This window comes from Hippichthys cyanospilos, chromosome 13 (genome assembly GCF_059441005.1).
Source record: "Hippichthys cyanospilos isolate Australia breed blue-spotted pipefish chromosome 13, RoL_Hcya_1.0, whole genome shotgun sequence".
In the NCBI taxonomy this organism is placed as follows: domain Eukaryota; kingdom Metazoa; phylum Chordata; class Actinopteri; order Syngnathiformes; family Syngnathidae; genus Hippichthys; species Hippichthys cyanospilos.
This window is the reverse complement of record NC_142381.1, coordinates 14,682,560-14,706,392: the sequence shown is the minus strand read 5'-3', so window position 1 is coordinate 14,706,392 and position 23,833 is coordinate 14,682,560. Positions and strand designations below refer to the sequence as shown.

The window sequence follows — 23,833 nt, the reverse complement described above, 5'->3', positions numbered from 1 at the left end:
GGATCAACTTAAAACCAAAAAAAGGTCATCATTTAGGTTTAACCAAGCAAATAAAAGCTAACATCTTTCAACTGTGTGCAGCTGCCCTCCTATCCAGGCCAATGTATGTACGTGCAAACACAACTGGCAACAATTTCATTCTGGGAAGCCTTTCAGCAAGATTTTTATTTTTTTTTTTGCCTGTCTTCCTCTTAAATAATAACAACAATGGTGGAGGGCAATCTGTTAATTTAACAGACTGGATCTTTGGCTGTGTGTCATCAAGTATAAACTCTGATCCCACTTTAACAAAAAGGAACAACTACATTTTTCCCTCTCCACTCAATCTTGACCTAAATCCAGAGTGCATCAAAAGGTAGTCACTGTGCCTTTCTTTTCATCCACACTTTGTTGTTACAGCCTTATTGCCAAAATTGTATTTGTAAGACCGCATAATGACAACATGGAAAAGTTAGTTAATGCTGACTAGTGTAACCAGTTTTTATTTTGACATCTGGCATTAATGCCAGAATAGCTCTATCTTTGGCTCATCAGACCAAAAAATTGAGGCTCCCACGGTCTGAGTGTCCTTCACGTGCCTCTGGGAAAATTGAAGCGCTAAGAAGAGTCCGAGTTTGGTCCAAACAATTTTCCATTTATAAGTAATGGAGCATAATGTGATCACTGGGGCATTCAAGAATTTTGTCTGTACCTTTCTAAAATCTACAGACAAATCCTGACTTTCTGCTTGGTTATTTTGTGACATGCATTTAATATTGCATGGCCATGAATAGACAGGTGTATGCTTTTTGAAATGTCCGACTAATTGAACTTACTGGTTACCAACGTGTAAGATTTAGACCATTTTTCATTAAAAAAGGAATAAATCAAATGATTATAAATTTCAAAAACTTGCAAATAAACGAGTTCTTAACGATCAACAGTATGTTTTAAATATAATTGTAGGTCTAGTTATCATTAAATTATATTACATGGGGGTTGCTACTTCCCCGGAGGCTGTCATATTTGTTAAGGCTACGGACAATGGTAAATGCAGAACCTGCCGTCCGTAATGAAAAACGGTCTAAATCTTACACAGTGTCCCTTTAAGCTGTAAAAGCACATCAAGGATAATCAGTTAACAAAATGCACCTGAGCTCAAATAAGAAGTGAGTCTTCACTTTTATTTATTTCTAATTAATTTGCACATAATGCATCTTCCAAATCACATTTTCATGTTATTATGGGGTGCTTCGTGTAGAATTTAAAAAAATAACATAAACAGTTTTACAATATGGCAGTAACATAATGAATGCCGCAGTTAACCTTCATTAACATCTGATCCTCAAATGGATTCATCTGTCTTTTTTTTTTCTTATGTGGAAATAGATTCCATATTTGTATTGTATGCATGAGTATAGAAGACAAACTATTTGAAGTTCTGGCTCCACTATCTAGAAAAATCAAAGGGAAACATAGTGAAAGATTTGTTAGTACATATCAGCCCAAGTGAGTTGGCAGGCAAACCCAAAGAGAGCTGGATGGGGGTGTTGGGAGGGAATTGGCGGAGCAACAGCTGTGATCACAGCTTCTGAACTTATGGGGGATCACAAAATCTAAATGAGTCTCCTGACAGTACCACGGTTCATGTTTACGACTTGACAAGTCAATACTTTCTCATTTTATCCAAAGCTCAAAACAGTCCGTCTTCCTTTGGGTGGGCGGTCTTTTTTTTTTCTTCTTTCCCTTTTTAATTAAGCAGCCCATGAATCTCTTTTGCTTTGCACTCTAAAGAAAGACTTTATCAGTCAGGGATTCTTGGCAGAATCTCTATGGGCCATTCTTAAGTGCTGCTTGTATGAAGGTCAACCACTTTTCATTAAAATTCCTGAAAACATTAAAAAAAAAAAAAAAAAAAAATCTGGCTCAGGTTCTTCAACAAAGTGTATTTTTCTACTTTTCTATCCAAGGCTCCAAAGGACAAAGGCTACCGTATGCACTTGGCATACTTGCAAACTACTGCAACACCATAAACATATTGTTAAATAAATACCTCAATTCAATTTTAAAGAAATGATATTTTTACTAAATCTTTTTGCATCCTCATTCGTGGCTCCAATGTTGTGACTGATGAGCGTACGAAACAGATCGCTACATACAGTATTTTAAAGGCAGTGTATGAAGAGGATACACACTTGACCGAGATCAACATTTCATTTTTTGTAGCATCTATCTCTGCAAACGGACTTGCCTGTTAAGAGTGAGAGTGAGGGAGTCTGATGCTGCTCTGATCTTGTTTTGGGCCTCCACGTGGGTCAATTCCTGCGCGTTCAGGTCATCAATAGAGACCACCCAGTCACCGACCCCGACACCAGCATGAGCTGCCTTCCCACCTGGGGTCAACTGGAAGAGAGAATACAGGAAAGAAAAAGATTTTGAGCTACAGTAGTTCAACAATGCATTTAGTTAACCCTTGGGGCATTTTGTTACACATGATGGAAATTCCTTTGATTTTTTTTTTCTATGATACCATAAAGGAATCAATGGGAAAAACACTAGGGAGCTGAAATTTCCGGCAGGTGATTAAAACGTGTAAAATTTCAAAATGCAACAATTCTGACATTCTTATGTGATTGCAGCTGGACGTGTGAGATTTTGTGTACAAAAAATAGAAAGAAAGACAGACAGACAGGCAGGCAGGCAGGCAGGCAGGCAGGCAGACAGACAGACAGACAGACAGACAGACAGACAGACAGACAGACAGAAAGAAAGAAAGAAAAAATCACCACCCAGACGCATGCGTCCAAAACAACATTGGGCTTTTTTATTTTCAAGCAAAAATAGTGTTTGCGTACAGGGCCCCCACGTTACAAACCATTATCCCATTTGCTTATGATAGGCACCAAAAAAGGCCGTTTCAAACCACAAAACAGAAAATATGAATCCAAAAGCCATGTCGGACTGACAGTGATTTAATGGTTGTTAATAACACCTAATAAGCAGCTGAGGAAGTGTGTTCTGTCTGACGGGCTAGGAAGAATATTTCACTCAGCACTTGGAGGAGAAAGGCCATCATGATGTCATTAGTCATCACATGATTCACTGCAGATGTGACAACAGATGATGAAAGCAGCTCTTGAAAATCTCAGACAGGCAGCACATGCCTCGTACGACTGCGGAATTTACCAGAACGTCCACGCAGACAGGTAGGTCTGTGACCGGTTTCACTGACAAAATGGTGACATCATCCTCTCGGGCCAGACGTTCTGTCAACGCTGTGAGGTCTTGTTACAAACGGGATAAAAAGACCCAGTCTATGATCTAGGAAGTATTGCACCGCCTGCCGTCTCTGCTAACATTGCTAATACAAAAAGGGGAGATGCCAAATCAGGTTTAGTAAGGCCCCTGTCAGCTTGGCCATGCGGCTTAATGAAACACGATCCGTGTGTCAAATGCACTGATAAGTGAAGTACAAAGTGGCATCAGATAAGAGAGCCTGCCCCGGGATTTCAGGCAAAAGCCCATTAGGATTACTCACTGGTGTCATGGATCCCTGCAAATTCGGGCTCATCAGAGAGCTCAGAGGACTCAGCAGTTCAATCAATACTTTTCCGCCATGTTCAGCTAAGCTATCAGGCCCGCTGCTTTGATTTTGCACATTAAACATAAACACTTGTGCGAGCGAGGAGATTGTCGTCTGTAAACTGATGACAGCTCCGCAGTGCGCCCCACAAAAACTGCTTGCCTTGAATCAAAGCACGTTAACGCTAAAAATAAGAAGAAATGCGTTCCTCTGAGGCTCTTTTTTTCACAGTCAAGTTAAAACATCACTTTAATTGCCTTTGATTGGCCTTCTCTGGAAGCCATGAGCGAGACTAAAAAAGAAACAGCTTGTCAGAGAAAAAAAAAATTACAATTTTATGACTCTTCTATGTCAAAAAATAGCTATGACCTTGACTCCTGACATTCTAAGAGGAGGCAGAATCTGCTAAAGCACTGAAGTTCCCTGCTGACAGACACAGTCTGACCTCCATTTTACTGCCTCAATACCTCGTGAAAGTAATCTTACCTGAATTAAATCATTAGCAACATCCGACAACAGATTGTGTAAGGCCTGGCAGCAACTTTTACAGAACCAGACCTAAACCTGCTCTTGACTAAACCCATAAAAAGCTTGCATCAAGCCCACATTATTGCATTTTTCCCTTAACAAGCCCAACCATTCCTCAGCATGTACTCGACTGCAATATACAAGAAATAACCACCTGCAGAAGCTAATGAGAGCAAGTGCAGGTACTTTTTCTATTGTTATTTTTGCCTTGTAAGGATGTGGCACCATTTTAAATGACAAACAGAGAAGTAATAATTTAACAATGTCTTTATAATTGTCATTACCGTAGTCTCGAGGTTCACTGCGCTATGCTGAGACGTGCTTGTAAAAGTTGAATTTGTGATACAGTGCCTCCATTGGATATCATTAGCCTGAGTTTGTACTACCAATGTTGTGTCCAGTAAGTTGATAATACAACTTTCATAAATTAACAGGCAACTGCCCTATAAAGTAAGTTAAATGAATTGATTTCAAAACATTCATGTTTATTATCTCCTTTTGGTCACAAAAGTACATATAACTGATCTAACTACTTATTTAACCAATTCCACCTTTTAAGTATTCATAATGACAGTACAGAAATGCAATTACTTTTAGCTTAACTTTCACATATTCAAACACACCTTAGAAATAAGACCATCTATTTTGCTGCCATTATGAGAATGCAAAATGGCTGCCACCTCTTTAGATCAAACAAAACTCTGTTGTATTGCAACAATGTAATGAGGCATATTCCAATGACATTTTTTTAATTTGATGCAATTGCATCTTCTAAAAAAAACAAAACAAAACCACTAGTATTACAGGTAAAGACAGCCTTGAGTGACAGAAGAAATTATTATAAAAGATCCAAGAAGCGAGACTCTTAGACAAAGAGATGCATTTATCCTAGTTTTTGTGGAAGCAAAACAAACAAACAAAAAAAAAATGTCACAGCAGATGAATCCCATACATCCACAAATGCAATTAGCATATAATAAATCATGTTCAGAATCATTGAATTTCATTTGGGATAAATACTGTAACAGAAATCATTAAAAGTGGCAAAAATAATTATAAGACTTTTTTTTTTTTTTTTTTTACAAACTATTACATTTTGAAGTGTAACAGCTGCTAATAATACAAATCCTAATATCAGTAAAACAAATGACTTTCAAAATGAAATTCAATGTGTTTTGCAATTATTTTCCAAATAATATTAACTTAATCACTGCCATTGACGACTATAGATGTCAAAGGTCCATTTTAAATAGACTGCTATATCCATTTTGAGTGGGCTGGCAGTGAATGAGTTCAAATGGCCCAGCAATGCTATCACTATTAAAATTAGAGCAAAAAATACTGTACACTGATGCTGTAAAGTCTGCAAAGGTTGTTTTCCTATAAGTTTGAATGAGTGATGGACACAGACACCTGTGCTCCTGGCTCAGGTTCAGAATGCAGCTGTTCGCTCACTTGAGATGTCATCTCCTGAAGTTGCTGTCCTCAGGCCTTTGGCTGGCTGGTTTGAGGGGACGGAAACATTATATGTCCCCAGCAGTTTGTAAATATGGCGAAGGACAGTGGAAAACATGTTCCAGAATGTCACTTGCACTTGTACAGAAGCTCACAAGAAGTGTGATTCGTGGATGGTAGAGCTAGCTGCTTTTTATTTGCGGAGGGAGAACATGTAACAGCTATTAAGTAGCTGATAATGTCAAATAATGGACATTTTCTTAACGCCTTCCATAGGAGCACAGGAAGACGTGTTCTGTAAGGAGATCAAACTTCAAAACCTCGATAGCTTCTCAGTGTGCAAGGTCTTCAATATGCTTTTCAAGTGCTTCTGTTGACTGATACTGAACATTATCCTTGACTAGTTTTTTTCCCCGCACTGAACTTTTTTTTTTTTATTTGCAGCTGTAGGTACATTAGCCCGGTAACTCAGCCCCGGCTCATTTTTATTATTTCCACGACTATTTGGGGGCCGAGAGACTTTCTGTCCTGACATCACTCGCACGGCACAGCTGATACAAATCCATAAATAGTCCTCTGAGAAGAGAAACCAAACCTTTCAGTACAAGAGCGCGCCGTGCAGTCGAAACACCTTGCATTAACTCACCTTCAAACATGGCTACCCTGCTCACCAGGCAAGAAATTTGCAGTCAACTCGCCACGGGAGACATGCCCCCTGTGGGCAATCCGTCAGTAGGTACTGAAATATTCATTCAGGCCCCTAACAAGGTTGCTTTTCCCTCAAGTGTGCGAACCAGAGAGGCTTTAAGGCTAGTGATCCAAAAGCAGGTGGCTGACATGTCAGACGCTGATGTAAAGCGAAAGCATGGAGACGAATCCAGCTGCGCTAGTGAGACATTCGGCGTCTCTGTACTTGCTTATTGACATGACATCATCTGTAATTTCCTCCCAGCGTTTGAGCTCCGATGACGGGACATGTGCTCACTGATAAAAAACAGATGGCGGCGCAGGAGGACGTACATCATTTTAGCAAAATGTTTATAAAGCTGCACTGGCTTCAGATCTAGGGCAGAAACTCCTAAGGAGTTGCCCCCAACTGTGACTGCAATTTCATATCATGCTTTATTAATTTAACGATTTTCTGGTTCACAATAAAGTGGAAAAAAGATGTAAGAAGGGATATCATGGTTTAACGCATGTCCATCTCAAGTTCAAATCAAATTGAGACGTAACAAGATGTGTGCAATTTATGAGAAGAGTTGCAGAAACGAATCAGATTATGGTCATGAGTTCATACATTCACCAGGCATCCAATGGTTCATTTAAAAAAAAAAAAGTTTGCTCAAAAGATTGAATCTGGAAAAGGTTCCCTAGCAACTGAGTGGAAAATAATCACATCCATCAGCAGCCACATTAGTGTTCAAATTTGGCAAGATGGATTCCAGATTACCATATTTTCCGCGCTATAAAGTGCACTGGATTATAAGGCGCATCTTCAATGAATGGCCTATTTTAAAATGTTTTAAATAAGGTGCACCGCATTAAAAGTCACACAAAATAGAAGCTACAGTAGTGGATGGGGTTGCTTTATGCATCCACTAGATGGAGCCGCACTAAAGGGAATGTCAACAAAACAATCAGATAATCAGTCAAAGACATTATGATTATGATTAAGACAATCAGAAATTAAGAATAAAGATGATTTGTGGAAAAAATGCATCATGACTTAATTTAAAGACTGTTTAGATCAATGCTAAGACGAATCAAGAGTTTAAAAGAATATAATTAAGATTAAACTAAATATTCAAGTTAAATATTTTTGAATCAAACTGCAACCAAAAACCTTAAAATATGTTGTTTCATTGGTTTCAACATATTTTTTTCATTCATTTTATAAAATTGCACTTTCTTTTACAACAACATGCATTTTATGTGCTTTGTCCCCATTTAATTGCTTCAAAATTGGAGCATATATTGCATATCAAAATTTCAAACAGTGTGTTAAAATGTTAAAAGGAAAAATACATTTTTAACTGACATACAAGGGGAAAAAGGAAGAATTAACATGGTGATTAGGTTATTTTATCTTTTCATCCCCCAAAAATGAAAACTCGAGGTTTATGCACTATATAAAGTGCACCGGATTAAAAAGCATAACGTCAGCTTCTGAGAAAATTGAAGGCTTTTAGGTGCGTCTTATAGTGCGGGAAATACGGTACATGGCTAAAATCTAGTGAATCCATCTTCTTTAGATTATTAGATTACTAAATCAAAAAGTGATTTACCTCATGAAAACATAAAACTTTGCCTAATCATTAGCAAGCCAAATTATGCAAAATATGTGAAGCTAAAATATGTTTTCATAAAACAGTTACATAAAATATGTAACTATGATACATTTTAGTATAGATCAAGAGAATTGTGGCTTCACTTTTTGCCAGTTTTGAATACTTCAGAATATGCTAACCCGTACAATTTCAAACAATTTCTACCATCCCCAGCAAAAAGCCTGCTAATAACAAACTGATGGCCATACACAAACATGACCCTCGGCTAAATTTTTTCTCCACTTTATCAGTTCTCGACTGAGTGCTTTCCTCATTTGAGTTGTTTTTCCGGAGTTGTTTAGAGGACCACATTGTAAAATCCAAATTAAATGTCAGACTTTGTAAAACGCATGGTACACGATGCTCCTTCGACCAGCTCTACGAGGCAATTGAGAAATGTGTCAAAATAACATTTACATGACATCATGGTGAGTCCAGTGCAAACCGCGCCTCTCGCCATAAGTCAGTTGGGACAGACTTCAAAATAAGCATTAGAATAAATGATAAACGGAATGATGACATCACAGTTGATTTTGGCCAGGACACACACAGAGGAAATCGACATTACGAATTTGAGGAGTTTAAGGGGAAAGAGACCGTTGTGAAATGCTTTTGACTCATTATGAAAATCATTTGTGTCAAGCTTTACTGGAAAATGCTTCACTAACTGCATTTACATTCAAATGTGTCCAAAAACAAAACGGTTCTGTGAGGAACTCAAATGGAATTCAATGCCAGTGACAAGACTACTGGAGTGTAAGAAATGTTTTTTTAAGAAGGGAGAGGAAGGTTTTATTGGCTTTTCCTCTCTCCTTTGTTTTTCTTTTAGTGGCTAAGTGGAAAGTACAAGCACACTATGACGGTTTTTACTGTTTAAGGTAAGGATCCCGCTTGGTCCCAAGCTGTTAAAAGCACAATGGAACCTCCATTAATAACAGCAAAAAAAAAAAGGTCACACAGCCAAGTATTTTTCTTTTTCCTGACAAAGACTAATGTGCACCATATTCTTGTCTTATTGCTTGATACAGAGCTAATATTTATGGTCCACTAATCCCGTTTTTCATTCTGTAGTGGGGAAGACCAAATCCCAATCACATGATTAGAAATGGGCCCGTTGTATATTTTCTTTATTTTTTTAATAATTATAATTATCATCATAATAATAAAAGGTATGAAATTATTAATTGAATACTGAAAAGCCAATACAAGGGCTCATGTTACAATAGTGATGTTAGAAAAACTAAATTTACACAATTTCAATGCACTTTTTTTCATCCTGGGTACGCTGACAAAGTAACAGCAAATATTCAAAGTCAAGTGACCTGGACTCACGTATAAAAAAGTGATTGTGGCACAAAAGAAACTGAAAAGTTGAAATAATTGATTAATAGGAGTGATGAAAGAATTGATTAATGGGAGTGATGAACGAAATAAGTTGTTTTAATATACTGTAAGCTAGAGCTGCAATGAATAACTGAACTAGTCCTAATCAACTAATTAATTGATAAATATTTTTGATTGTTTTTTAAGAACTAGTTTATTTCAAAATCATGCAAATACATTTTAAAGCTATTGATTATGATTCCATCAGACAAGAAATATGGAGTGTTAGGGTTTGAGAATATTTAATATATACTTGAAAATATTGAGTGTGGAAGACAAATTCGACAAAAAGGGGGGAGGGATTGTCCGCTGGCAGCAATAGGGTGGATGCAAGAAAAAATGTGAGGAATGCTGAGAAAGCTTCCCCGGCTGACCAACAAGAGGAGGAAGGAAAGAAAGGGGGTGCAAAGAGAGCTTGTAAACAAAGTGAGAAACATGGCATAGTCTTTATCTGAAGAAATCAAAACAAGGTTCCATCATAATGCTCATTTATACTACTTGTTATTACTATAACAATCTAAAGATGAGCAAACTAATCATAGAAGTTAATTGTGCTGTCACAAATTGCCATCTCACCTTTCCTGCGACAACAAAAACACTTCTAGCCATTGATCTGGCAGACGCTGTCGCATTGAGTCATTTTCAGCATTTTGCAGAAGCCTTTGGTCCAGTCAGTCGGCGTCGTCTTCATTGTATTATCTCTTTTAACTCTGTCTGGCTTCAGATACTTATCTCATCACGGCGCGGCCGCCCGCTGAATTCATCTGGCCTCAACTCGGTGCCAGAGGAAAACTTGGTAAGGCCGTCTACCATCCCCTGTCCGTGTGTCATTCCACTTTTTAATCACAGCGAGGAGAGTAAACAGCATCAGAGAGGCAATGAGAGAAACCATGTCACAACTTTATAACTTCTGAGCCAGAGGGCCTGGAAAACTACTGGCGCTAACAAAGATAACAACCTCGCTCGTTTGAGGACATCTACAAGCCTGCAGGTAGACTACTCTCGCTTGTCTGGACTGAAATTCCTTTTAGTGCCTTCAAATCCTTGTTTGGATGAGGACAAATCATCAAATGACTTCTCATTGGTTTTGGTGTGTAGCGAGAATGGAATCAATCTTGAATCCAAGGGAGCATGGAGTTTCTGTTAGCGATGCCAAGCGGCCAGCAGAGCAGATCAGAGACGTGTCCTGACAAGACTGATGACGTTACACCTCGATGGCATCCCACTTACAAAATAGCCTGATTCATGTGGCAGTGCATTGTGTGACCCGCTACAAGCATGTGGCTTTTTGGCAACCACAAGAAAATTGGGAGTGCAAGAAGGCCGTTGTGCACTTATAAGGCCTGGAAAGTGGCCGTCATGCTCTTCAGTAGTAGGTTAGAGGCTATTTGCAAGATGGTCAATCAAAAAGAGGTGGCAAACAAATGACAGTGTGTCCTTGTGGCCGCTGAAAACTAGCAAGTCAGGCTTTTAACCAATAAGTCATACTCGGATCCCACGTATGCTGCTTTATTTAAGAAGCGAATGAAGAGAAAAATGGGAAATGCTTCTTTTGGAAACATAGTAGCTGGCATACTGCCAACGTTGCCGGTGTTAACAAGAACAAAGTCAACATACGGTTGAAATGATTGATTTGGGTCGGGTCAGGACAGATAATGCACTTGAGTGTGCACACTGTTCACTGTGCAGCAGTTACACCTCTACGTGAGCATTTTTTTGGGGTGGGCGCTTTGCTCAAAATGTTATGCTAAAATGCTTTACGCTGGGTAAATCAACACACACAGTACTGTACATAATTGGTGCAGCTATTAGATTTGTTGTTTAAGCTTACCATATTTCACTAGCATGATGTGCACGAAGGCCGGAGAAGAAAAAAAATTACCGCAATTCCCAAAACATAAGCTGCGCCTGTGTATAGAATGCAACCTTAATTTTGGGGTCAAATTCTGGTATTTTTCAATGTTACTGTGTAAAGGACGTACCAAAAGTTTGGCAGCAATGTAAAAACTATAGCAAAACAGAATAAATCTCATCTTTGTGGATTATTCATATTTTCTTGTGCTCATATCCATAAATTATATATTTGTTGCGGGTTAAGTGAGGTGTGTTTCAGATTTCCCACACTGTGAGCAGTTAGTGATTGCTGCGTTAGTGAATGCATGCGAAGCAGTTGTTTTTCCTTTTCCTTTCCACTAAGTTTATGATTGTGTATATGCCTTAAAGACTGTAATTAATAAACGAAGCAAATAAAATACCTTTCCGTGTTCTCTAATCGGGGCACACAGCCCTGTGTGCCACTCTGGAGACATCATAACCTTTACATGATCCTCTCCGTTTTAGTAATATTCCTGTGTGTGAACAAGGTTGGACTTGGATGTTGGTTCAGTCTACACACTTATTTTAGAGAAAATAATGCCATAACAACGTCAGCTAACACGAGCCGCTGTTAGCTGCAACAGGCACTGGCACCTAACAACCAACTGACTTCCGTCCTCTCGCTCGTCCCGTTATGGTAATTATTCTAAGAAAGAATACAGCAGAAATAAAAATGTACATATGTGCATCAAATCTCGGCTCATGTGGCTGACAGATCAATCTTCTGAATGTGGAATAAAAAAAAATTTAAAAAAAATTCTAATCTTCAAGTTACCGTTTATAGGACACACCCATACTTTTGGCCTTCATTTTTGGGAAAAAAAAGTATGTCTTATATTTGGGGAATTACGGTAGTTTTTCTACATAAATGTGACAAGGCAAAAATAGAGACTGGTTTCTCACATTACCTTGGGCACTTTCTGACTTTTAACACATGGCAGGAAGAAACCAATACAAGAACAAATTCATATGAGTGTACACAGTATGTTGAAGAAAAATCTTACCCTTGACACAGTGAGGGGCATGCTGAAGTCTTTGCCACCCTGCAGCCTGAAGCCCCACGGCGCTGGGCCGCTGAGGGTTACAGAGTACACGCTCATAGCCTTTTGGGAAAGACAAAAAGCAAACCTCAATTCCTTGCGGAGGCCTCCAAGGCTTTGCATTCTTTGGTTGTTTACATTTTTTTCCAGTACATGTTCGAACAAATGTTGGGTGCTTGACAAGATGTCAATGAGTTGTTCATTTTATATCCTATTCATTTTAATCCTTAACTACTGTTTTTATGCAAGAAGTGTATTCATTCTCATATCTAAAAGGAGGCATTGATGCCATCTACTGGTGATCGTACATCCACAGGGTTGTTTCCAGGATGGAAATTTGTATTGGAGTAGCTTGAAACGCTCCCCTGCCCACCCATATTGAAAAGCAAAATTAACAAGTACCCTCATCAACGGCAGTGAACTTGTTACTGTTTTTTAAGTTTTCGACAGCACCTATGCTCATTGAAAACGAGTAGTACTCTCTGTTTTGCTTCATATATATGGTACAGATTCATCCAGAATTCAACACAGCATATGTCTAATTTGGAGCTTTGATATGTGAAATGTTTTCATGCATCATGAGGGAGAATTTTCAAACATGACCTCAGTTGTTTATAAAGCATGCACAATATAATAATGAAACTAGCACTTGCAAAGACGGACTATTAGCTTGCGATCCATTTTGCCAGGACCTGAGGTGAACATTCATATATTGAGCATATTACAAATCGGCGGCAGACGCAGCATCATCATAAATCTAGTGCATAAAAGGAACAGCGCTGACATTTAACAATAAGCTCCAATTTCAATATAAGGTGGAGGCAACACATTTCATTGAAAGATAACCCGTGTAATAATCCGCGTAATCGCGAAACACTGGCCCGCTTGCAAAATGAAAACTCCTTTTGACATTTTGAAATGGTTCACATAATCTGCCTGGCTGTTATTAGACAAGGACAGCTGTGTTAAAACTAGTCCCTGACATTGGCTGACATGCTACTAAATAACTAACGCAATATGGAGAGCGCAACTCGAGACGGAGGGCTACGTCACCGGCCGCCGGCTGCACAACGAACCTAACCGCTGCATTGGACGGCGCCGCCGAACCTACCTCGTCCTCAAGGGCCGGCCCGTAGCCCAAACCTGGGGAGAAAGCTGGAGAAACGCAAAAGCTCCGCAAGCAAGCAGAGCCTCACTCTTGCTGGCAAAGCCGACCCCCTAAACTTTGTAGCTGCAACTCACTCCTCGGAGGCTATATAAGGAATGTAAAACTACACCAAACTATTTCAGCCCAACACCCACATGAGTCACAACGAGGAAGAGGCGGGGGGGTGGAGGACGACGTCAACTGCCACGATATTCTAACAGATGACTGCAAAGTTCAACTAAGTGGATTTTTTTTTCCGTGTGCTTGAGAGCAGCCAAAAAATGGCCTGCGAGTGAAAAGGGGGCAAGAGAACGTAACATTCCTTCTGGACGACATAAGGCACAGTGCAACCAAACCGGCAATTATGACATGACATCAAGCCTTTAAAAGCGACAGATGGACTCACTTGGAGAAGAATCATAAACTACATTCAAAGGGGAATTATGAACGTTACAACCAAAAAATTAGGTACAACCGGGGAGGTATTATTTTGCTTTATTATCAGCTATTTCTAGAGTTATAATTCCTCAAATAGTTTGCCTAGGTGACTATAGATAACATTGTCTATTTCAGTGATTCTCAATTACATTTTGAAAAGGCCCCACTACAAAAGACAAAAGCTATCATGGCCCACCATTCGCCACAACGATTTAAATAAGATGATCTACGAGAATTGTATACCTAAAACTGAATCGTTTTTTACATTAACAAAAGACAAAAGATATATGAATCAACTTTCAACTACTTTTTTTACAGTGTTATAAAGGTTACTCAAAAACTGAAGAAAAATAAGCGAGTGGATCAAAGCCTGAAATAAAGAAATTGATGCCATTCCTTATTTTATTTCAGTTACACTTCACTTGGGAAAAACAAAGCCTTTTTCTTTTTCATCAGTTCATCACTCGTATACTTTGACAGTTAAACATACCGCCTATTTACCCTAAATGCAAAAAAAAGATAGAGTTAATCATCTTTACTTGTATAACTTTACTTATATAATACACACAATGTAATTAAAAAAAATATATTTTGGCAAAGCTAAAACTAATATATATTTAACATATTTAATATATATTTAATATATTTTTAACATCTGGGTCAGTCAATGACAGTGAATGATATTATATTAAAATCCAATTATGGAATAAAAGGCCAAAAATGGAGCGATACCTCTTATCCTCGATAATTTGCAGTTGGGTTTGAAAAAAAAAAAAAAACACACCTACAGTACATAATGAAAGGCTATTAATAACTACAATCCTGAGTATTTCCTTTTTTACAAAAGAAATATTTGCTGTAATGTTTCACAAGTTACTAATAAGAACAGTGTGTCCATTTTCACTGAAGTTTTGCAAATATATAATCCGGTTTTCTTATCAACCCTCACTTTTTGACGCGCATTAGCCAGCTGACAGTTACTTGCCAACATTTCGAGGCTTCGGCTACCAACATAATCTCTTATTACATAATGCCGTCATATAATGTCACAAATTACTATGATACTCGTGTCCACAACCTGCCTTCAAAACTTTTGTCCAAATGACATCTTCTGCAGGATTAATATTTAGTTATATATGGTTAGACGTTGTATAACACAGATGCTTGTACAAAGAAAAGAGATAAAAATCTAAACAGTAACAAGAGTTTTAGCTCACTAAATTTCATGGTTTGCTACGATACCACTGTCTGTATATTACTGGTATCCATAACCTTTTCCGTTTAGTGTTGCCATGCTATACAGTCTGAAAATAATGCGTGTCTCGAAATTGCTAACTTTGTGCTCTGCTGCACAAAATTAGGTTTTACTATGACGATAATTTACAACATTTATGATTTACTTGTAGTTTATGCTGCTGCACAAAATTAGGTTTTACTATGAGGATAATTTACAACATTTATGATTTACTTGTAGTTTATTTCAAAGTGATTGATCACCTAAATGTAGATTCATGGAAGGCCATACAAGCGTTCTTGAAATAGAAAGGGCAATTTATAGTATTTCTTCTCTTACAGCTTTATATTTGTGTAATATTTAAACTTTATTCTTGAGAATATACTACTTTTGTTCTTGGATGTGTACATGTTTTTCCTCATTACTTACTTTAGGATAATTACAGACAACAAATGAAAAGATACTGTGTTTACAATTTGAAACTATGGAACATTTTGTAAATTATATTTGAACTTTTCATTAAGAAAATAAAGCTAACTAATCTTTTAAAAATTTAGCTTTATTTGCATATTTTGATTTTGATCTAAAACAACGTTTTAATTTTCCAAATTTTTAAACATGTGAGTTCTCGTATTAATATAGAAATATTCAACTTGTATTCTTGATATTAAACAAAATCTTAAGAAATTACATCGTTAATCTTGAAAATACATGTATAATTTAATAATGTTTTAAAAATGTTCAACTTTGCTCTTGCACAATTATATATTTACAGTTTTTACGAAAAAATATTCAATTTTATCATAACCCAATTACATTTAATGGAATAAATATTTGATTTTTGTTTTTATTTTGAAAACATACAACTTTGTTTTCAAAAATGCTTTTGTTGCTCAATGACGTCCTTCTGAAAATTAAGGAATTTTCCTCTTAAAATATGATTTTAATTTTGAAAAAATACAACTTTATTCTTAGATTATAACTTTAATATAAAAAAAACCCTCAAAAACACAACTTTTTTTAATCAGAAAAAAAGCTGACTTGAAGTTCAAAGTAGACAACTTTATCCAAAGTTTTTTTTTTTTTTTTTTTTGGATGCTTAACCACTACTACACATTACACAAATTACTACAAGGGCAATTACGACATTTAATTGTTTTACTGGTTCTGGAGTTCCTTTCCAAGGGAATATTCGCTAGAAGGTAAACTCGGTGAGGACAGCACAATATTAGAAGCCACTATTTGGAATATACTTTTTTGTTTTGTTTAAAAAACTTTTCTCCAAAACAGACGCTTGTGGCCAAGTAGTCGTTCACTGTTTCTCGTTGGTAAAAGTTTTGTCGCTGTAAAAAAAAAGTCGTCGAGCAAGAGAAACAAAACCAGACACTGGATCCAAAACGTAGTTTTAAAGTTACACGATGGAGAAGAAAGAAAAGTTGATCCTTACTTTAAATTCCTCTGGACGTTTCACAGCAGCAGACGATCGGATAGCACCATAAAACTCTGCCCGAGTAGCAGACTTCCTCTGGGCGGATGCGATGAAGCCGCCGTGGAAGTCTCATTGGCTGCTGATAGCGGAGACGTCTTTACACTTAGGCCGTAAACGTCAGAGGTCACGTGGCCCGCAGCTGAGTTTCATTCTCCGGATGAAACGCCAGGAAAAGGCCGGGCCATTCCACATTTCTGGTAGCGTTATAATGATTGATCCACATATATCTACAAGTACACAATATAATGCTTCAAATTAATCCTGCAGTCCCATCATGTCACGGTAAGTGATAAATAATTCGTAGGGATGCAATGAAATAAAACACTGATTTTCGATATTCACCTGTTTGATGGTTTTATGACCTATTAACATTATTTGAGCTCGTTTCTTCTTCGTCCATTTTTTCGTCTTCGTCCAGCCATACAAGCTACGGTGGCCCCGAAGTGCAAAATCACATAGTAAGGAAACGCAGGTAATTTTAAGCAACACTTTAAAAGGCCTATATTTTTTGTTTCTTTTGTTTGTATTTTTTGAATTACATATAGTTTGTCTATTTATAATGCGTTTTCCAATTACATATTTTGATGTGTGTGATTTATTTTATTTATTATTTTGCAATTGTATATTTTTCTTTTATTTTTTTTGCGATTGTATTTTTTCTCTTTGATTTTGCGCTCCAGGGCCAACGTAATAAGCAGGTGGCACCTGACTAGGTGCGTTACCGCCACCTACTGTTTTGGAGTGTTGGGCAGCCTACGCATATTAAGTGCAATTCTTAAAGAATGACGAAACTTTTTTTTCTCAAGTTTATTTCAAAACAGCGATTTGAACCGAACTTCTTCAATCCTTAGCAAATTGTCAAGATTCAACACATGAACCCCATCACCCCTTAGCTCTTCATGACCTGTTAGCAATTAAATCACCTTATATCGGTTTCCATGTTTCCAAAAACCCATGTACAAGTTCTGCCATAATTTGTTCTCCTCTACGATCACAAACCTAATCCCACCTATGTTTTGCTCAATTTTACACTGATTAATAAAAAATAACTTCCAGTCAGTTTTAACTGTATTCTTTCTGTACGCCTTGACTGCTGTAAAATTGTTAATCCTTCGCAGCAGAGTACCAAGGAAGTTTATTTCAAAAGGTTGGTGACCCCTGCTGTATTGTACCCGCAATGGCAAGTACAAACCAAAAGCAAATGTCAAGTGCAGTACTCGTAGTAGCCAGCAGATGGCGTTAAATCTCAAGCTCCCACGTCCTGTGATGACTAGTCGGTTCCATCATTGATTGAATCAAGTGAAGACATCATGAATCATCATCAGTGAGGACTGCACGTCGCAGATTGTTTTATAGAGGGGCCATTTGATATTTTGTTGCTGCTTTTACGCCACCTTTGCAATTACGTCAGATATTTATCATTTGCTCGCCTGTTAGCGATTAAACAAGGGTTTGTTTGCCGAGATCAGACACATTTAGCTTAGTTCAACTTCATCCCCATTGAAAAATGGCTGACAACGGAGCACACACGACAGAGGAGGACCCAGCCGCCGCATTTTTAGCTCAACAGGAAAGTGAGATCGCGGGTATAGAGAACGACGACGAAGGCTTTGGGGTGCTGGACGAACCGGCGAGCCAAGAGCCCGCGACGGTACCGACGAGCAACTCTGGCAAGTTTTCATTAGCTTGGCTAACAGCTACAAGCTAACGACAGCTAACCTAGCCCCGCTGAGCTAATATTAAAGTTTTGGTTCAATAGATAATAACTGCTAACCAATTTTGTAAACAATAGCATGAGACTAATAATGTTATTTTATTTTGGGCACACAAAGGGTCATAATGTAGACACTTGTGATACTTTGGCTAGTTAGCGTAGTAGCATCGATGCTAGCTAACTAGCCCTGTATAACAATGGTAATACTGTAAACACGATATGTCACATACGTCTTGCTCCGTTACTTGTTTATCGTACACTTAAGAATTTGAGTGATGTGAGCAACATTGGCGTTTTAACGTGAACTAATCAACCCGGAAGTCTTGTCCTTCCAACAGGCCAAACAGGTGGTGCAGCATTTTTGCACGACATCTCATCATAAAGACAGGGACACTGCTGTAACCGAGTTATACTCCAAAAAGTGTTAATATTCTATTTTGTGTATTTGTCACGATGTTAGATCCTTTTGGAGAGGAGCCCGTCACAGTGAACGGGGATCTGTTTCAGGTGAGTTAAAGCAATAAGAACAATGACGTGTGTATGAATCAGGGAAGGTGGACTTATCTTGATTGTTGGCTTTCATCTAAAAATAAGTTGCCAGTTTTATCATTTAGGTGTTGAACAAGTTCCAAATTGCTACAGCAAAATTCAAGTAAATCAAGTTCTTGCTATGTATTAAGGAAGTCAAGTCTAATTTATCATGTTCCGTTGAATATATTATTTGCATATTAGCCACCTTCCACTCGGTAGATTTACTGATGTTGGGATTGTACCGTGGGATGCTAAATAATAGGGATGGGACGAGACTCAAAATTGCATGAGACGTCTCACAGTGTTGAGCCCATGAGAACTAGATGAGATGAGATTTTTGCAGTTTGTAATTTATCAGGCAAGGAAAGTTAAGCTAGTGTGCAAATGTAAACATAAACGGGTCATTTGAAAGTAGTAAGAGATTCCTGTTGAGCTGCATATAACGTGTCATTCAGATGAAAACAAAATAAAAATACTTTATTTCCCTGTGAAAATCTTACAGACCAAAAAACACTGCACACCAGAATAAATTTGAGTCAGTTTGTTTAGTAATGATCGGAACGAACGGCAACTGTCAGGCTGTCAGCGTCAAAGCGAGTTATTTGCTTCTATTAAACTACCTCCCAAAAATAAAGTAATCCCTAGATTTACTACTTGAATGCCTTAAGTAATTGATTACTTTATCAATGACCTAACATAATTAATTAGTAATTTAAATACCAAAAGTGATTAGCACTTAATTCATAAATTATTTCTTAATTTACCCTTGTTTATCCAGACACTTTGGGGAAACAAATTTATATAAGTACCTGGAATTGAATGCCTGCATTCTTTTTTTAAAAAAAAATTAAATAAATAAAAATATGTCTGGGATTAAATGAGTTAACAGACAAGCGCATTCTTTTGTGGCGAAGTCTTATGGTTTCCTAATCTTGCGATATCTTGTGCGAGATCTCGTCCCGTTCCTGCTAAATAACTGAATGTTATCATGTGACTGCTTTCATAGCTAACACATTCCCTGTCCTCCCAAAGGAATGCAACGGTCCCACGGACAACTACGCAGCCATCGCACAGGTGGATATTCAGAGGCAAGAGCCAGAAAGTCTCCGCAAGTGGCGGGAGGAACAGAAAGCTCGCCTTGAGGCTTTAGGTGAGTCAATAAGCCACATTTGTGCTGCTTGATCGTATTAAGGCGTCCAAATGAAGAAGTTTGTATGTTGTGGTGCGCCTGAACAAGATACGGCATCCAAGGCGGCAGAGGCGGAGTGGAGAGAGAAGGCCAAGAAGGAGCTGGAAGACTGGCATGTGCACCAGAGCGAGCAGATGGAGAAGAATAAGGCCAACAACAGGTTAGCGGTGCCTGATGTAACATTAAATTATTGTAATTCTCCAAATATGAGATGCAGTTATCCCCAAAATGAAGGCCAAAAGCATGGGCGCATCCGATAAACGGTAAAAAGATTTGATTTTTCATTTTTTTTTTAATTTGACGACAGTAAGATTGCATCCGTCAGCCACATAAGCCGAGTTCTGACGTGCAGATAGGCATTTCTATCGGATTAATTCTTACTTAAGAGTAATTACGGTAATGGGAAAAACTAGAGGACAGAAGTCAGGGAGAAAACTGTGAGGCTGCCAGAAAGTTTCATGTGAATGAATGTATTCAGAAAATGAACAAACTGCTGCAAAGGAGAAGGTAAGTAAATACTGTTTTTGACAATTAATTTATAACATGAATCTAAAGAAAGGAAAATGTGAACAAATTACAAGTGATTAAGTATTAATTCTTGTGCTTGTAATGTTTACTTTTGCACTTTGAATCTGCAAGGCTGCACCGTATTTCTATTCCCTGTTTTAGTTCACCGTTGCCATTCAGATGTGTGCATTTCCACTTATTTCCATTCCTATTGATGGTTTGCGTTGGTTGTGTTGTATCGTTGTTTTCGCCAAACTTGGTGCTAGAGTGCGTCCTATATTTGGGGAATTATGGTACTTTTCAAAAATGCGCAGCCCTGCTTAAAATATGCACGACAGCATGTTATGCAAATTTGGTTCAACAATGATACTGGGGAAAGGTCAGTAAGAACATGTTTGTTTTGCCATTACTTGTACATACAGACAGTGTAGCGTTGCTTGGTCTTTATCCCCCCGCCCCCCCACCTGCCCCATTTGTCTTTGTGAAGCTAACCTGTCATTTTTGTTTACACTTTCCTACAGACTCTGCCCAAGTCTGACACGGTATCACTTGTGTTTTCTGCACTTCTCCGTGTTAGCTAATCCATTCTTGTTTGCTTGACCATCCCTTTTTTTTTTTGTCGTAGTAGTAGTAAAGTCTAACATGTTTTACCTGTTGTGTGACACTGACAGTCTTCTCCCTGTCTCCTTGTCTTTCCTGCTCACTTGGCTACTAAGGATTGCTGACAAGGCTTTCTACAAACAACCCAACTCTGAGCTAATAGGCTTTGTGTAGGTTTAGAACTCTTGTGCTTTTCAATGTTGGATGCCTTCTCACCTTCCCGTTTAGCTCACAGCTGTGCATGTTTGAGAGTTAATAGCGTGAATCGAATGACTTTGATTTGAGATCGAAAGTGTTTTCAAACTTTTGACTGGTGGCATACGTAGCATATGTTTTCATAAAATAAGGCTTATGTCTCCAAAAAGGAAAATTTGAGGTATAGATATATTCTAATTGTAGACCTAAAGACTTTAAAGTGATAAATAATACATGGCGGTAGCTCAAAAATGTATGTTAAAGCAATTAGAATTTTGCCAAGTTTAAGTCATTCATTTGGAAAAAATTAAAATGCATTTAAACTTTTGGCATTTTATATAGTTTGCATCGTCTACTAGTCTTTAATTTGATACACTTTAAATACATTCTGAAACGTTTGGTTGTTCATGGAGAAATCCCAAAAAGGACACACTTGTCAAATTCACATTCTTATCAATAGCTCAAAATGAATCAACATAAGCCTGCTTTTGTGAAAATGCATCCCACACATTGATTTTTTTTTTATTACATTTACTTTAGTTCTGAATTGTTTAATAACATTAAAAAAAAAATTGATGCTGAAAAAAAAAAGTGCTCTAAGTTTACCAACCAGGCTAAATAATTATAGAGGCAACAATTGATCATCAAACAAATCAACTTGTTTAACTTAATGTTCCACATCTTTGTCCGTTTTTAAATAGGAAGTTGTAATGGGACCACTTGGTAAAATTTAAACCACAGGTCGCAATCTGGTTTTGCTACCATAGGAAACCCCAGAATATTACGTTGGATTCTGTATTTCACAACAGTGAGTTTACTAATACCCAAATATTCTCTTTTTATCCCCGTCCTCCATGAGAGGGGATGTATTTTCTTTGGGTTAAAATAAAACAAAAAAAAAATCAGCATTTACTTTGGAAAACAAGAATCAAATTTTGACCAAAGCTGTTATTAAATCATATTTTTTTTAACATTCTGCATTGTCAGTTTGAAGTAGTTGTTTTTCATTTTATCCATAGTTTGTTTTAAAAGACCTCTTTTTGAATGAAGATTTTACCTCGGTCAATTTGACCGAAATTTCTGGGTTAAAAAAAAAAAATAAATTTGAGCGTCTTGTGCAAAACAAAACAGAAAACTGTTAAATTGACCAAAATATGTGGGCAGTCCTTTTTTTTCCCCCGTCCCAAATGTTTAACATGTATGTAAAAGTTAAAAAGTGAATTACAATTTCTATTGCATACTGAAATTCATTTGTGTCCACCGGTCAATTTTGTCTCAGCAAGACAGCAACAAATGAGACCTCACAGTAAAGGACAGGATGTCCTGACTTAGTGGGGTAACTTTTAAAACAAAAAGATGTAGGCAAAAAACGAACGTCCATTACAAAGGACACAATAGGCTGGATCTCAGGATATCGAGGGAGGGAAACATTACAAAACGCAACTATTTGTTTATTTTTATAAAGGTATAATTTTAACACAAAGCTCTAACGCCAACCCTCGCCATCCACAGAGCGTCAGAGGAGGCCTTCCTGGCCGAGAGCAACGGCGACGGCCCCACATCGCCGTGGGAACGCGTGGCCCACCTGTGCGACTTCAACCCCAAGACCAACAAGCAAGCCAAGGACGTGTCCCGGATGCGCTCGGTGCTCATCTCCCTCAAACAGAGCCCCCTCGTCCGCTAGGGGGGGACCCGCCTGTTCGCTTCTTAGCGCTTAATTTGCCTTTTCGCCTGTTCCTCGCGTCACAAAATGTTCGTGATCCCGTTTTTCCGGAAAACTCCTTCCCACTTTTTTTTTGATGCCTATACTTTTGAACTCTCACGCTCGTGGGAACATGAACTCTTCTATTATTGTATTTTATCATTGCAGCACAAAATACTGTTACAGTTAGCTTATTTTTTTTTGACCCTTTTAAATTATGATTATATTAGTCAATTTTATTGCATGCTTCTGCCAAGATTTTAAGTGCTTTTTTTTTTTTTTTAAACTTAAGCTTATTGAGTAGTTAGAACCTTGCGGATTGTAACCACATATGCCTCTCAGTAGTGTAGAATCACCAATTTTGGAATGTTAATTGTAAGCCAATACGGTTTGAATGTTGTCTTCTACACTGAAAAGATGGAAGACGACTCGGGATTTCACTCGGACAGTTCAAAGCAAAAACTAAGCAATGTTATGGCATTTTAATTCACTATAAGAAGGGTTGAGTTGCTTTTTGATCATTTTATTCACGTCTTATAAGCTGCAATTGACTCTGTCAACTTTAGATGATTTCACATGTTGCCTATTTGGATATAATGAAAACGGAGAAAAGTGAATGTTAAAAGGGATTTTGCTCAATAAAGCAGTAGAGTGATAACTTGTATTAGTCTTTTTTTTAATGTTCTAGTTGTGTTGCTTGTTGAGCAAAAGGCAGTCCGAATATAATGCAAATTCAAAATGAATTTTACTGGTTTGATACTAAAAGTATAAATACTATAATTGAAGTACTTGAAAATGGCTGTTCTTCCCTCTTGTGTTACATGTAGTAAGGTAGTTATAGTTATGCAATAGTCAAATGCACAAAATAGTACTAAGTTCGCCTATTTGGATAACATGAAAATTGAGAAAAGTGAAAA

At 37.7% G+C, this 23,833-nt stretch overlaps 2 protein-coding genes across 9 annotated transcripts in view; one reads left to right on the top strand and one right to left on the bottom strand.

Moving 5' to 3' along the window:
• Positions 1-16,668, bottom strand: part of pdlim7 (PDZ and LIM domain 7) — a 37,083-nt gene extending 20,415 nt beyond the window's left edge. Inside the window, exons 1-3 of one of the 3 annotated variants that reach the window (XM_088431614.1) lie at positions 16,437-16,668; positions 12,135-12,233; positions 2,231-2,382 (exon numbers count right to left, since the gene is read on the bottom strand). In XM_088431614.1, coding sequence (XP_088287740.1) covers positions 2,231-2,382; positions 12,135-12,230 — 248 coding nt within the window. In that variant the 5' untranslated portion in view covers positions 12,231-12,233; positions 16,437-16,668. Of the gene's footprint in view, positions 1-2,230; positions 2,383-3,517; positions 3,696-12,134; positions 12,234-13,281; positions 13,442-16,436 lie in introns of those variants that run through there. The other 2 variants (XM_088431615.1, XM_088431613.1) reach the window with 2 other exon arrangements.
• On the top strand, positions 3,090-23,574 carry cltb (clathrin, light chain B). Of its 6 annotated transcripts, none has more exons than XM_088431621.1 (7): positions 3,090-3,185; positions 18,653-18,699; positions 19,756-19,873; positions 19,961-20,072; positions 20,941-20,961; positions 21,136-21,189; positions 22,727-23,574. In XM_088431621.1, exons 1-7 carry the CDS (start codon positions 3,140-3,142, stop codon positions 22,896-22,898), a joined length of 570 nt encoding a protein of 189 aa, XP_088287747.1. In that variant the 5' UTR covers positions 3,090-3,139; the 3' UTR covers positions 22,899-23,574. The 6 variants fall into 6 exon arrangements, with proteins under 6 accessions (XP_088287747.1, XP_088287748.1, XP_088287743.1 ...); XM_088431622.1 differs by lacking the exon at positions 3,090-3,185 and adding an exon at positions 16,631-16,760; XM_088431617.1 differs by lacking the exon at positions 3,090-3,185 and adding an exon at positions 17,744-18,148.
• Positions 23,575-23,833: the final 259 nt, after the last annotated feature.

Coding starts and splice junctions, on each gene's coding strand:
- cltb (XM_088431617.1), top strand. CDS start 17,986: ATGGCTGACAACGGAGCACACACGACAGAGGAGGACCCAGCCGCCGCA. Junction 18,700..19,755: donor TGAACGGGGATCTGTTTCAG/GTGAGTTAAAGC, acceptor GTCCTCCCAAAG/GAATGCAACGGTCCCACGGA. Junction 20,962..21,135: donor CTCTGCCCAAGTCTGACACG/GTATCACTTGTG, acceptor TTGGCTACTAAG/GATTGCTGACAAGGCTTTCT.